The 13,748-nt window shown below is 49.9% G+C and overlaps 1 protein-coding gene across 1 annotated transcript in view; it reads right to left on the bottom strand.

Moving 5' to 3' along the window:
* Positions 1 to 13,748, bottom strand: part of ABCC2 (ATP binding cassette subfamily C member 2) — an 84,685-nt gene that overhangs the window by 49,998 nt on the left and 20,939 nt on the right. Inside the window, exons 9-12 of the mRNA XM_073685027.1 lie at positions 4,952 to 5,129; positions 4,466 to 4,720; positions 1,451 to 1,516; positions 1,209 to 1,346 (exon numbers count right to left, since the gene is read on the bottom strand). Of these exons, the coding sequence (XP_073541128.1) occupies positions 1,209 to 1,346; positions 1,451 to 1,516; positions 4,466 to 4,720; positions 4,952 to 5,129 (637 nt within the window). The remainder of the gene's footprint in view (positions 1 to 1,208; positions 1,347 to 1,450; positions 1,517 to 4,465; positions 4,721 to 4,951; positions 5,130 to 13,748) is intronic.

The following is a 13,748-nucleotide window of genomic DNA, read 5'->3' as shown; positions in this document are numbered from 1 at the left end:
CTCAGCTTTCATTTCTTACACTGCTCCAGTAAAATGAAAGTTGCACTGTGATTGGTTGCTATGGGCAACCAAGAGAGTTTGGCTGTTGGACAGTTCTGATAAATCTGCTCCAATTGTTTCTTATTTCACCCCAGTATATTGTACAGGCCTTCAACCGATCGCAGATTTAAGTGCGCTGGGAAGGGGCGAAAGACTAAAAATAAGGAGAAAATTAATTGAAAAGTGTTTTTTTAAGCGTATTAAAATAAAATCTTAAATTTAAATGTGTGAATTACTGCCCTTTTCCAAATTCAAAAAAATAAATAAAAAAACACCACAATTGGTATCACTGTAAAAATCCACTCAATAAAAATAAAAAATAACCCCCCTCCCCCCAAAAAAAAACAATAAAAAGCCATCACACCATGCAATATGTACCCTAACATTGTACCAATAAAAAAACACCAGCTCGCCACACAAGAAACAAGCCCTCACACTGCTCTATCGACCGAAAAAAAGAGAAGTCTCAAAATGGCGTTACAAACTTTTTTTAAACAAAATTCAGAGTTTTTAAGCCACGAAAGTAAAAAAAAAAAATCAAGTTTGGTATTAATGTAATCGTACTGACCCGAAGAATCATACTGACAGGTAATTTTTTTACCGCAAAGTAAATACCGTAAAAAGGAAACCCAAAAAATGATGCCGCAATTGTGTTTTTTTTCCCACTATTTTGAATTTTTTTTCCAGTTTTTTTAGTACATTATATTGTAAAATTAATGGTGTTATTCAAAACTATAACTCGTTTTGCAAAAAAAAAAAAGAAAAAACAAGCCCTCATACGCCTATGACGATGGAAAATAATGACTTTGAAGAAGAGGAGGTAAAAGCCAAAGGACATAGAGGAAAAGTTGTGTGGCCCTTAAGGGGTTAATTCTTAATTGCAGAAGACAAAGTGGAAAATTATCAAAAACTATGGCAAAGAAAAAAATTTTGGAATAGCGACAGTAATCAGACTGGTTGCTACGGGCATTATCCTTTTTGTCCATAGCAACCAATCAGGGCTAAACTTTAGTTTCCAAAACTGCTTTGGAAAAATGAAAGCTGAGCTCTCATTGGTTGCTATGGACAAGAATTCTAGAAAGTTTTGATAAATGAGGCCTAAGAGGTCTAGAAAATAAGACTCATTGCGATAATAAGGCACATGTGACGGGGGAGGACCTGGTTCTTACCAGGAATGGGGCGCAGGTGAAAATGAACAGGGACACGGAGAACAGATAGGCGAAGTGTAACATGTCCTTCAACTCCTTCTCACGAATTCCCTGCACCTGTTTTTCAAACGAAGGTTCCCATGCGTACAACTTCAAGATCTAGACCAAAAAACACGACATAAAGTTAAATAAACATGGCCGCCGTGACGGAGGAGAACAAATACAGACGCACAGCGGCTAAGCCAGATAATAGGAGTTCTCACCTTTATGCCATTCAGAATTTCATTCATTATTTTCAGACGTTTATCTTTATTTTCCATGTTTTTCATCTGCAAAATATAACAGAGTATATGGACTTCATGAGTGAGCAGAGCAGCCATTGAATCTAGCATTGGTCCCGTTCTTAAAGAAAGAACAAGCGTAGCCCTCCCTCCCGGTAATATTTACCAACCTTTAATTATCTTAATTATCTGGGGAAATGTTTAGATGTATGTTCTGCCCCTAAAAAAACTTCCCCTAGAGCTCTTGAACACATAATAGTGGCAGCCATAATTCCCCATAACAGGGCAGCCATAATGTCCCAGCTACACAAGGGCTCTTTCACATGTCAGTATTTCTGGTACGTGTGGTGACCATTTCCACACGTACCGGAGACACTGACACACGCAGACCCATGCAAATCAATGGGTCTGTGCACATCTCAGTGTGTTTCCACAGTCCGTGTGTCCATGTGATCCACACGGAGACATGTCCGTTTTTAGACGACAGCACGGATCACACGGACCCATTCAAGACAATGGGTCCATGTAAACACGTACCGCACATGGATGCCTTCCGTGTGACACGTACCGGCGCTTGAGAATCAGTGTACAATTAGCGCTGTTCCCAAGCGCCGGTGCTGAACACTGCCCTCATCATGGTTTGCTGCTGACACTGCGATCAGCACCAGCAGGGACAATGATGAGGGTAGTAGTGTCTGCTCCCGCAGTGTCCAACTGTAAAAATAAGAATAAAATAAAAAATCCATATACTCACCTGTCGCCTGCTGTAATCAATGCGAACGATCAGCAGAGGAGCTGGGGAGAATGACTCCTGCAGCGAGCGGCTCTAGAACTGAGCTCTATGAGTGACAGGGCACCGCTCCCGAGCTCAGCTCCAGGGCCCGCTCGCTGCAGTGCTTCATTCTCCACGGCTCCTCTGCTTTTGATCACATGGATTACAGAGGGGGACACTTAGGTGAGTATATGGATTTTTTATTTTATTATTATTTTTACAGGTGGACACTGCAGGAGCAGACACTACTACCCTCATCATTGTCTCTGCTGGTGCTGATCGCAGCGCCAGCAGGGAACCATGATGAGGACAGCGTTCTCTTAGGAACAGAGCTAACTGTACACTGATTCCCAGGCATCGGTACGTGTGATCCTAATGTGGCACACGATTGCCATACGTGTGACACACTCGGACACACGGGACATGGATATCTCCGGTACCGGAAATATACGGACGTGTGAATCCGGCCTAACAGAGACAGCCACATTGTCCCCATAATAAGATCACCACAGTGTGCCTATAACAGGGACAGCCATAGTGTCCCCATAATAATATCACCACAGTATCCCCATAACAGTGACAGCCACTGTGTCCTCATAACAGGATATGCACAGTGTCCCCATAACAGAACAGCCAAAGTTTATCCATAACCGAACAGCTAGTGTCCCATAATAGTGACAGCCACATTTCCCCCATAAAAGTAACAGCCAAACTGCCCGCATAACATTAGTAGCTGCAGAGTTCCCATATGAGTGTCAACCACTGTGTCCCCATAATAGTGATAGCCACAGTGTTCCCAAAATAGTGACAACCATGTTATCCCCATAATAGTGACATTCAAAGTGATAATTACGTTGACCCCATAACAGTGACAGCCACAGTTTTCCCATAATAGTGACTGTCACATTATCCCAATACCAGAGAAAGCCATTATCCCCATAAGCAGCCAGTGTCCCCACAACAGTGACCGTTACAGAGTCCCCATAACAGGACAACTACAGGGTCCTGATAACAAAACAGCCACAGTGTATCCATAACAGGACAGCCACAGTAACCATATCAACAGGTCTGCCTCAGTGTGCCAATAACAGGATGGTCATAGTGTCCTCAAAATAGGACAGCCACAGTTTCTCCATAAGGCCACAGCCCCACTATCAGTATTCGGTCAGTATTCGGTCAGTGTTTTTTCTGAGGAGTGGGAGCCAAAACCAGGTGAGGAACAATCAGAGAAAAGGTATAATAGAAACAAGCCATCAATTCTGCATTTATCACCCACTCCTGGTTTTGGCTCCCACTCCTGAGAAAATATACTGACCGAATACTGACCAAATACTGATAGTGGGGCCGTGGCTTAACAATGACATCTGCAGTGCCCCAATGACAATGACAACCACAGTGCATCCATACTAGTGACCATCATAATCCTGCATAACAGTAAGAGCCATGGCAGCCGTGTCCTCATAACAGTGAAAGCTATAACAGTGACAGTCACAGCGGGAAGAACCGGTGACCCCCGGCCATACAAAGAGAACTCACATGGTGACTCCCACGACTGGGTGCATCACACTTTTGCAAAGAACTTTACCATTATTCACTGAGATTATTTCTTATTGTTATTCTAAGTTGCTGTTTGTTACCCCTGTTACTACCCCCTTGCATAATAGTTGTTATACATATAAAGTGGTTTTATCAATCCCTGACTGTTCCCGTCTTGTGTCTCTGTGCGTTGCATCCCGGCACCTGTGTTACAAAAGTGACAGTCACATTGCCCTCATAACAGTAGCAGCCAGTGTCACTAAAACAGTAGTAATCGCATTACCCCACAAAGTAGTGACAGCAACAATGCCGCCTTCTACTATGCCCACTTTATGCTGCCAGACACAGTGCCCCTTCTCTTGCATGGGAGATATACTAGGTACTTTTTTTTTTGCATGTAAACACTAACTTTCAAGAAGCAGGAGCAGATGCCACTCTTTGCGGCCATAAATTAACCAATAATTGAAACTGGGTAATCCTCAAGAAACACCTGCACTTCTGAAGTCTGGCGGCTCCTGTGTATACAGGGACTTTGAGCATGTTTGACATAGGAGCTGCAATATTAGCAAGCATTGGAGTGTGCCAATTTGAAGGTCATGGCACCCTTCTACAGGCCACCATTTTTGTGCATCAGTCTGGATTTTGCACCATTTTTCCCCTGTGTTTCTGGCAGAAGCCGGGGGCCTCACCTGGAAAGTCTTTGATTTAGTAGCTAGGACGGCATTGATTGGTATCAAGAGGATCATTACTCCAAGCCCTGCCATGACTGATGGTCCCAGCTCTTCCCACAGGAACACCACAGAGATGGCGATCTGTAGGGGTGATGACCAAATGAGATGAATGAAATTTGTCAGATCCATGAATTTCTGTGCATCCGCAGACATCAGGTTTACTGTCTCTCCCACTGTTGATTCCTTTCGAATGGCATTCGAGACCGTCAGAGCCTAAAGGGATTAAAAAAAAAAAGTTTTAAATATGGCGGCAAACATTTCCCTATGGCTTCCATAACCAAGTGCAGAGATAGATCATCCAAGTACTATAATAAATGCTGGCAGAGAGGAAACAAAAGAAATGCGATTATAGACAGTTTTCTGCCATTTAGGGTTAACGCTCAGTGACAACTATCATTGGCACCGGATTGTTGACCTTCTAGAATGTTGGCAATGTATACTCACTTTTTTGTATACCGCCGCTGTCAGTGTTGTACGGACCCTCATTCCCAAAACGAAGCAGCCCTGAAAATACTGCTGCAGACACAAGGACTGGATTAATGCTGTCACAAGTAGCAAGACGGCATAAAAAAATCCCTTCCATTGATACTCATTAGGGTTGGATGTGAACGAGACCATCAGTCTGCAAATCAACAACAGGAAACATTACAAAATACAAAATAATGTCATGTCATATAGACAATATAAATAATCCTGACGAAGGCTGATCCGAAACGCGCGTCGGGGTGGACGTGCGTACCGTGGGAGCTCCTGTATTTAATGTAAAGGTATTGCAATATGGCTCAGGCTGGGATTAATAATACATTTTAATATTACTACACATGCCCCTTTTGATCTACCTAGAGTCTCAATACAGGATTATTTATATTGTCTATATGATATGACATGCTCTATAACAGTGATGGCGAACCTTTTAGAGACCGAGTGCCCAAACTGCAATCCAAAACCCACTTATTTATCGGCAAGTGCCAACACGGCAATTTAACCTAAATATTGTGGTTTTAGTTTAGAAAAAACAACTGATACAAAGAGCAGGTGAGCGCAGTATAGAGCAGCCACAGAAAGGAGCAGGGGTATGAGACTGCAGAAATAAAGAATGTGCTCACCCTGATCTTGGTATGTGCCCCCATCCTTGAATATATGCTGGCCTCCCTCCATCCTTGTATATATGCTGCCCTCCCCCATCCTTGTATATATGCTGCCCCCCATCCTTGTATATATGTTGCCCTCCCCTCATCCTTGTATATATAAGGCCCCCATCCTTGTATATATGCTGCCCTCCCCCCATCCTTGTATATATGCTGCCCTCCCCCCATCCTCGCATATATGCTGCCCCCCATCCTTGTATATATGCTGCCCCCATCCTTGTATATATGCTGCCCCCCATACTTGTATATATGCTGCCCCCCCATCCTTGTATATATGCTGCTCCCATCCTTGTATATATGCTGTCCTACCCTCATCCTTGTATATATGCTGCTCTCCCTTCATCCTTGTATATATGCTGCCCCATCCTTGTATATATGCTGCCCTACCCTCATCCTCGTATATATGCTGCCCTGCCCTCATCCTTGTATATATGCTGTCCTACCCTCATCCTTGTATATATGCTGCCCTCCCCCAATCCTTGTATATATGCCCCCCAATCCATGTATATATGCTGCCTTCCCCCAATCCTTGTATATACGCTGCCCTGCCCTCATCCTTGTATATATGCTGTCCTCCCCCAATCCTTGTATATATGCCCCCCAATCCATGTATATATGCTGCCTTCCCCCAATCCTTGTATATATGCTGCCCTCCCCCAATCCTTCTATATATGCCCCCCAATCCATGTATATATGCCGCCCTCTCCCAATCCTTCTATATATGCTCCCCCCCAGTCCATGTATATATGCTCCCTCCCCCAGTCCATGTATATATGCTCCCTCCCCCAGTCCATGTATATATGCTCCCTCCCCCAGTCCATGTATATATGCTCCCCCCCAGTCCATGTATATATGCTGCCCTCCCCCAGTCCATGTATATATGCTCCCTCCCCCAGTCCATGTATATATGCTCCCTCCCCAGTCCAGATAGGAGCAGACGTGCTCCCTACGTGCTGAGAAGCCCCGCGTGGCAGGCCTAAGCCAGAGGCCTGCGAGGTGCCACAGCCGGACACCGGTGGATGAGCTCCGGATCCCTCACAGATGTGCCCCGAGTGCTGTCCCTACTGAGGAGAGTCGGAACCTGCTTGCGGTGCTGAGTGAGTTTGCGGAACCCTACGAGGTGTGGACCCTCCCCTATCCACGGCTTGAGAGACTGCCTCCAATGGCCAAGCAGAGAGGAGCTGGGAGAGGGCTGAGCCCGGAAAGTCACGCCAGTGAAAGCAGAGGAGCTGCATACGTGAACAGGGCCGTCACTTCTACTGTTCACTTACTGTACCGGGGCCAGTTGGATTTAGGTACTCAGGTTGGGAGGGGAACAGTTGGGGGGGAAGAAGCTAAACGTGATTTAATTAACTTTGTCCGGAAGAGACTTTCGGCCTAGCGGAAATAACCGGTGGCCCCCGCTAGGGCCATATACAGAGTTAAAGAACTGACGTGGTGACTCCCGTGATTGGGTGCACCACATTACCTTGAGAGACTTCGTATTTTGTTAATATTTCAAATTACCGTTCATTACCCTTGTTGCCATTCCATTGTTCAGAATACCTGTTATATCTATATATATAAACTGTTTATATTCACTTCTGACTGTCCTCGCCTTGTGTCTGTGTGTGTTGCATTCCGGCACCTGCATTACATATGCTCCCCCCCAGTCCATTTATATATACTCCCTCCCCCAGTCCATGTATATATGCTCCGTCCCCCAGTCCATGTATATATGCTCCCCCCAGTCCATTTATATATACTCTCTCCCCAGTCCATTTATATGTACTCCCTCCCCCAGTCCATGTATATATGCTCCGTCCTCCAGTCCATGTATATATGCTCCCTTCCCCAGTCCATGTATATATGCTCCCTCCCCCAGTCCATGTATATATGCTCCGTCCCCCAGTCCATGTATATATGCACCCCCCTAGTCCATGTATATATGCCCCCCCCTTAGTCCATGTATATATGCTCCCCCCTTAGTCCATGTATATATGCTCCCTCCCCCAGTCCATGTATATATGCTCCCCCCCAGTCCATGTATATATGCTCCCCCCAGTCCATGTATATATGCTCCCCCCCTTAGTACATGTATATATGCTCCCTCCCCCAGTCCATGTATATATGCTCCCCCACAGTCCATGTATATATGCTCCCTCCCCCAGTCCATGTATATATGCTCCCCCCCTTAGTCCATGTATATATGCTCCCCCCCAGTCCATGTATATATGCTCCCCCCAGTCCATGTATATATGCTCCCTCCCCCAGTCCATGTATATATGCTCCCCCACAGTCCATGTATATATGTTCCCCCCTTAGTCCATGCATATATGCTCCCTCCCCCAGTCCATGTATATATGCTCCCCCACAGTCCATGTATATATGCTCCCTCCCCCAGTCCATGTATATATGCTCCCCCCCTTAGTCCATGTATATTTGCTCCCCCCCAGTCCCTGTATATATGCTCCCCCCCAGTCCATGTATATATGCTCCCCCACAGTCCATGTATATATGCTCCCTCCCCCAGTCCATGTATATATGCTCCCCCCTTAGTCCATGTATATGTAGCACCCTGAGGATTCGGCTGCTACAGGGGTATTGCACCTCAACCCAGAGGTGTGATATTCCACTCCCGGGTAAGGATGGAGTGTGGAACTGAGCTCAGTTAGCTGCATGCACTACACACATCCCATTTCCGGGGAACAGACCGATGGTACTCCCACTAGAGAAATGTGCAGGTACGACAGTGTCTGTTCCTGGCTGGAGTGGGAGGGGGGTGGAACATCCCAGTAGTGTAGGGGCAGATAGGGGGAGCAGCCTGGGTAAAGCTAGGAGCTCATTGGGTGCTGGTCACCTGAGCTCACACATAGAGGGAGTATTTAAAGTGGGCACCATCTTAGGACAGGGTCTTTTGTAGAGTGAGTCAGTCTGTCAGAGTTTAGTCAGAGGAGCAGAGCAGAGAAGCTCAGCCAGAAGGGCTGACAGGGAGTTGTGGTTCCGGCTGGGCCCAGCTCCAAGGCCAAGAGAGAGAGAGGAGTCAGAAGGACCCAGAGAAAACAAGAGGGAACTCCAAGAACCCAAAATTAGATCAGAGGGTGAAGAGTTGGCACCTAGGGTACCGGATCCCAAGCTGGCAGAGAGAAAAGCACACCTTAGCCAGAGACCGGAGGTCGTGGGCAGGATCTGCCACGACCCTCACCAAATCCACCAGGAAGGCAGACCAAGTATAGGGTCAGGGAACCCAGAGGAGGTGTACCCACCAAGAGACCCGAGGGAGCCGGACATAGGTGGATCCCTGGTGAGAACGGCCAGAAGAGAGGGAAAGTCAGACAGGAGCTCAGGACCACGCTCCAGAACTACCTGGGGGTTAGCCGAGTCCAGGACCTGGTGGACGCAGCACGGCTCGGGTGGTCGCTTCAGGCCAGAGTGACCATAAGAACACCCGTAAGTAAAAACCCCTGAACTGCACAGCCCGACTCTGAGTCTTCTTGCTTAGCTCTCCTGCACCTGCACAACCACCATCCTCTACATCTGACCCCCTGAGGCTATACCCCTCCCGTTGGGGGTTATACTACCAAAGCTGCACACATACCAACAGCCTCAGCGGACCCTGCTGCAGCGGCAGCCTTTTGACCGCAAATCAACGGGTGGCGTAGTCGACACAAAGAACTCTAATAACATCTGTAGGACTGCCACACACTGAGCTTGACACCCTGGGCACGGACCGGGTCACCGCCACTCGGAGACTACAACCCCCATCTGATCCGGCTCCGGGTATCCCCCAAACAACACTGGCCCAGGGGGCGCGTCGACTTTGGCGTAGTCGGCAGGATAACGTGCCCGCAACAACCGGGTACTGCGTGCCTGAAGAAAAGTTCACCGTTACCTCAAAAAGAAGTCTCCTGCCGGTTCCGGAGGGTCCCCGCCAACGGACCCCATCACAGGTCGTTTCCCGCCGGTTGTCCGCCATTTGCAGCTTTTTCCCGCCATCCATGGAGTTTCCCGCCACTGGGAGACGATTCCCGCCATTTCCGAAGATTTCCCGCCTTGGAAGAGCGGACGCCATTATGGGCGTGCCAGAGGGTGGCAAGAGGTCACCTCCCATCGTGGGCCAGGTCGAAGAATGGCGCCAAAAGTGGAAACCGCGCCCACCAACAGAGACTGTGATGCTGGAAGTGTCCATCAGCGTGAGAGAACTGCCCCTGGAACTGACAATCACAAAGTTGCTCCGGGACCACCCTCAATGTGGGCGGAGACAGAACAAGAGAGCAAAAATGGGTGTCGCTTGGAGCAGTCTAGAGAGAGCGCACCCGGAGACAAGACGTCTGGAAGAGAGTCCAGAGAGAGCCTACCCGGAGATGGAGGGAGAGTCAGGCAGCACCGACCCAGTGGTCAGGAGCTTGTTGCAGGTCGCCACTCCAGAAGGCCTGCTGGAGATCCTAACACAGCTCCCCCGAGACCGGGAGTGTGCACAGACCGTGCTGGAGGGCCTCGCACGGAGGATGGCCCGGGTGCAGCGAGAGACGTTGGCGGAGTGGAGCCGAGAGATGGCCCAGCAGACCGGAACCCGTCAGCGGAGCACGCCACCCGAGACGAGGAGACAGACCGCCTCTGAGGATGGTGCAGGAGGACTCAAGGCCGGAGACGGCGCCGAGAAGGGAGCCGAACGGACGGAGGCAGGTAAAGGGGACGTCTCTGCCCCGAGCCGGGAAACCGCGTGCCTGCCCCAGCTCCCCGTCGCAGAGCCCGAAGTTCCCCCTGCCGTGCCCGTCGCTGCATCGTCACCGCCGCCGACTAGGCCTCAACCGGAAACCGCGGCCGCGACCCCTGTGACGTCACACGCCTCGACTTCGAGCGTGGCCAAGCAGGAAATACCACCGGCCTGGTCGCAAGGCCTAGTACACCCGGGCGCCGCAATTCCAACAGCGCCCCCTACCTCCGCGGAGCCACCGGCCTGGTCGCAGGGCCGAATAACCCAGGGCGCCGCCGTTCTTACGGTGCCCTTTGCCTTTAAGGTGCCCCAGGCCTGGTCGCAAGGCCTGGTCAACCCGGGCGCCGCTACCATCAACGCGCCCTCAACATCTAGAGTGCCGCACCTGGGTGAAAATCTATTTGCCCAGCATACGTGCCCGGATGGGCAGCCCTTTGTATGGCCCCAGGAGTATATTCAGCTGGAACTCCAGAGAGCAAGGCCCATGTGCGAGCCCCTGATTCCGGCTCCGAAGCCTGTAAAGAGGACCCAGCCCCCGCTAGAGGAGATCCAGTTCGAGTGGGACCCCACCGGAGAAGACCTCATGGGGTTCACTCAGGAGACTCGGGCGGCCGCAGCGGAGCGTGCAGAGTGCTGCCGGCAGCAGCTCGAGGTCTTCGAGAAGGAGCGGAGAGAGAGGCGGGTCCGGGAACAGCAAATGCAGATAAGGAGCGCGGAGCAGAAGAGCCGGACCAGGAGGAAACCCCGTGCAGCTCATGGTCCCCGTGCCACCGGGACTGTGATAAAATTCAATATGCAGCACGGATGGGGCTTTATCAGAGACCATCAGACCCCCGGCGACGTCTTTGTAACCCGCAGAGACGTAGAAAGCCATCTGCCGGAGGGACACAGAGGTCGTGACCTGTACGTAGGGGACGAGGTCACCTTCACCCGGCACAAGTGTGCCAAAGGACCCTACGCCCTCCATGTGCATCGCCTGACGGAGGAGGAGCTGCGGTGTGAGGAGGAGCAAGAGGACCCGGACGGGTCTGAAGAATCTAAAGAAGGAGCAGGAGGACGCCGTCGTTGAAGTACGGTAGAGAGAGACTGTACATAGTTACCCGTCAGGGTATAAGAACTGTTCTAGTTAAAATATAGTCCCCGTTGGGACCAGCCAATTGAACTGAAACCCGTGTGTCCCTATTCCCACTGACCGAGGACTGAGAGCGGTCATTCCTCCCTAATACCTGGCCGAGGACTGAGAGCGGCCATAATTCCCTTGTATATAGTTGCGCTTCCTAAAGCGCCCCCTACCGGTTTTATAGGAAACTGTTTTCTTCAAGAGACTGTCGCACTTTACCCGGTCACAAGTTGCACCGTGACCGGAGGAACCGGAAACAAGAATGTTATATATGAAAAGTTTATTGCTGATGATATCTATATGATGTTTTCTATGTTTATGTTTATGAAAAAAAAATTGTATGTTTTGGATGTTTATATCTTACAGCCCGAGGACGTGCTGTGATTTACCAGGGGGGAATGTAGCACCCTGAGGATTCGGCTGCTACAGGGGTATTGCACCTCAACCCAGAGGTGTGATATTCCACTCCCGGGTAAGGATGGAGTGTGGAACTGAGCTCAGTTAGCTGCATGCACTACACACATCCCATTTCCGGGGAACAGACCGATGGTACTCCCACTAGAGAAATGTGCAGGTACGACAGTGTCTGTTCCTGGCTGGAGTGGGAGGGGGGTGGAACATCCCAGTAGTGTAGGGGCAGATAGGGGGAGCAGCCTGGGTAAAGCTAGGAGCTCATTGGGTGCTGGTCACCTGAGCTCACACATAGAGGGAGTATATAAGGTGGGCACCATCTTAGGACAGGGTCTTTTGTAGAGTGAGTCAGTCTGTCAGAGTTTAGTCAGAGGAGCAGAGCAGAGAAGCTCAGCCAGAAGGGCTGACAGGGAGTTGTGGTTCCGGCTGGGCCCAGCTCCAAGGCCAAGAGAGAGAGAGGAGTCAGAAGGACCCAGAGAAAACAAGAGGGAACTCCAAGAACCCAAAATTAGATCAGAGGGTGAAGAGTTGGCACCTAGGGTACCGGATCCCAAGCTGGCAGAGAGAAAAGCACACCTTAGCCAGAGACCGGAGGTCGTGGGCAGGATCTGCCACGACCCTCACCAAATCCACCAGGAAGGCAGACCAAGTATAGGGTCAGGGAACCCAGAGGAGGTGTACCCACCAAGAGACCCGAGGGAGCCGGACATAGGTGGATCCCTGGTGAGAACGGCCAGAAGAGAGGGAAAGTCAGACAGGAGCTCAGGACCACGCTCCAGAACTACCTGGGGGTTAGCCGAGTCCAGGACCTGGTGGACGCAGCACGGCTCGGGTGGTCGCTTCAGGCCAGAGTGACCATAAGAACACCCGTAAGTAAAAACCCCTGAACTGCACAGCCCGACTCTGAGTCTTCTTGCTTAGCTCTCCTGCACCTGCACAACCACCATCCTCTACATCTGACCCCCTGAGGCTATACCCCTCCCGTTGGGGGTTATACTACCAAAGCTGCACACATACCAACAGCCTCAGCGGACCCTGCTGCAGCGGCGGCCTTTTGACCGCAAATCAACGGGTGGCGTAGTCGACACAAAGAACTCTAATAACATCTGTAGGACTGCCACACACTGAGCTTGACACCCTGGGCACGGACCGGGTCACCGCCACTCGGAGACTACAACCCCCATCTGATCCGGCTCCGGGTATCCCCCAAACAACACTGGCCCAGGGGGCGCGTCATATATATGCTCCCCCCCTTAGTCCATGTATATATGCTCCCCCCCAGTCCATGTATATATGCTCCCCCCAGTCCATGTATATATGCTCCCCCCAGTCCATGTATATATGCTCCCCCCCTTAGTACATGTATATATGCTCCCTCCCCCAGTCCATGTATATATGCTCCCCCACAGTCCATGTATATATGCTCCCTCCCCCAGTCCATGTATATATGCTCCCCCCCCTTAGTCCATGTATATATGCTCCCCTCCAGTCCATGTACTGTATATATGCTCCCCCCAGTCCATGTATATATGCTCCCTCCCCCAGTCCATGTATATATGCTCCCCCACAGTCCATGTATATATGCTCCCCCCCTTAGTCCATGTATATATGCTCCCTCCCCCAGTCCATGTATATATGCTCCCCCACAGTCCATGTATATATGCTCCCTCCCCCAGTCCATGTATATATGCTCCCCCCCTTAGTCCATGTATATATGCTCCCCCCAGTCCATGTATATATGCTCCCCCCCAGTCCATGTATATATGCTCCCCCACAGTCCATGTATATATGCTCCCTCCCCTAGTCCATGTATATATGCTCCCCCTTAGTCCATGTATATATGCTCCCCCCCAGTCCATTTATATA

The sequence above is a fragment of the Phyllobates terribilis genome, unplaced genomic scaffold, assembly GCF_046119375.1.
Source record: "Phyllobates terribilis strain yellow unplaced genomic scaffold, ASM4611937v1 Scaffold_5__5_contigs__length_657084704, whole genome shotgun sequence".
In the NCBI taxonomy this organism is placed as follows: Eukaryota; Metazoa; Chordata; class Amphibia; order Anura; family Dendrobatidae; genus Phyllobates; species Phyllobates terribilis.
Note: the sequence above shows the minus strand (reverse complement) of the source record. Positions and strands in the feature narration are given on the sequence as shown.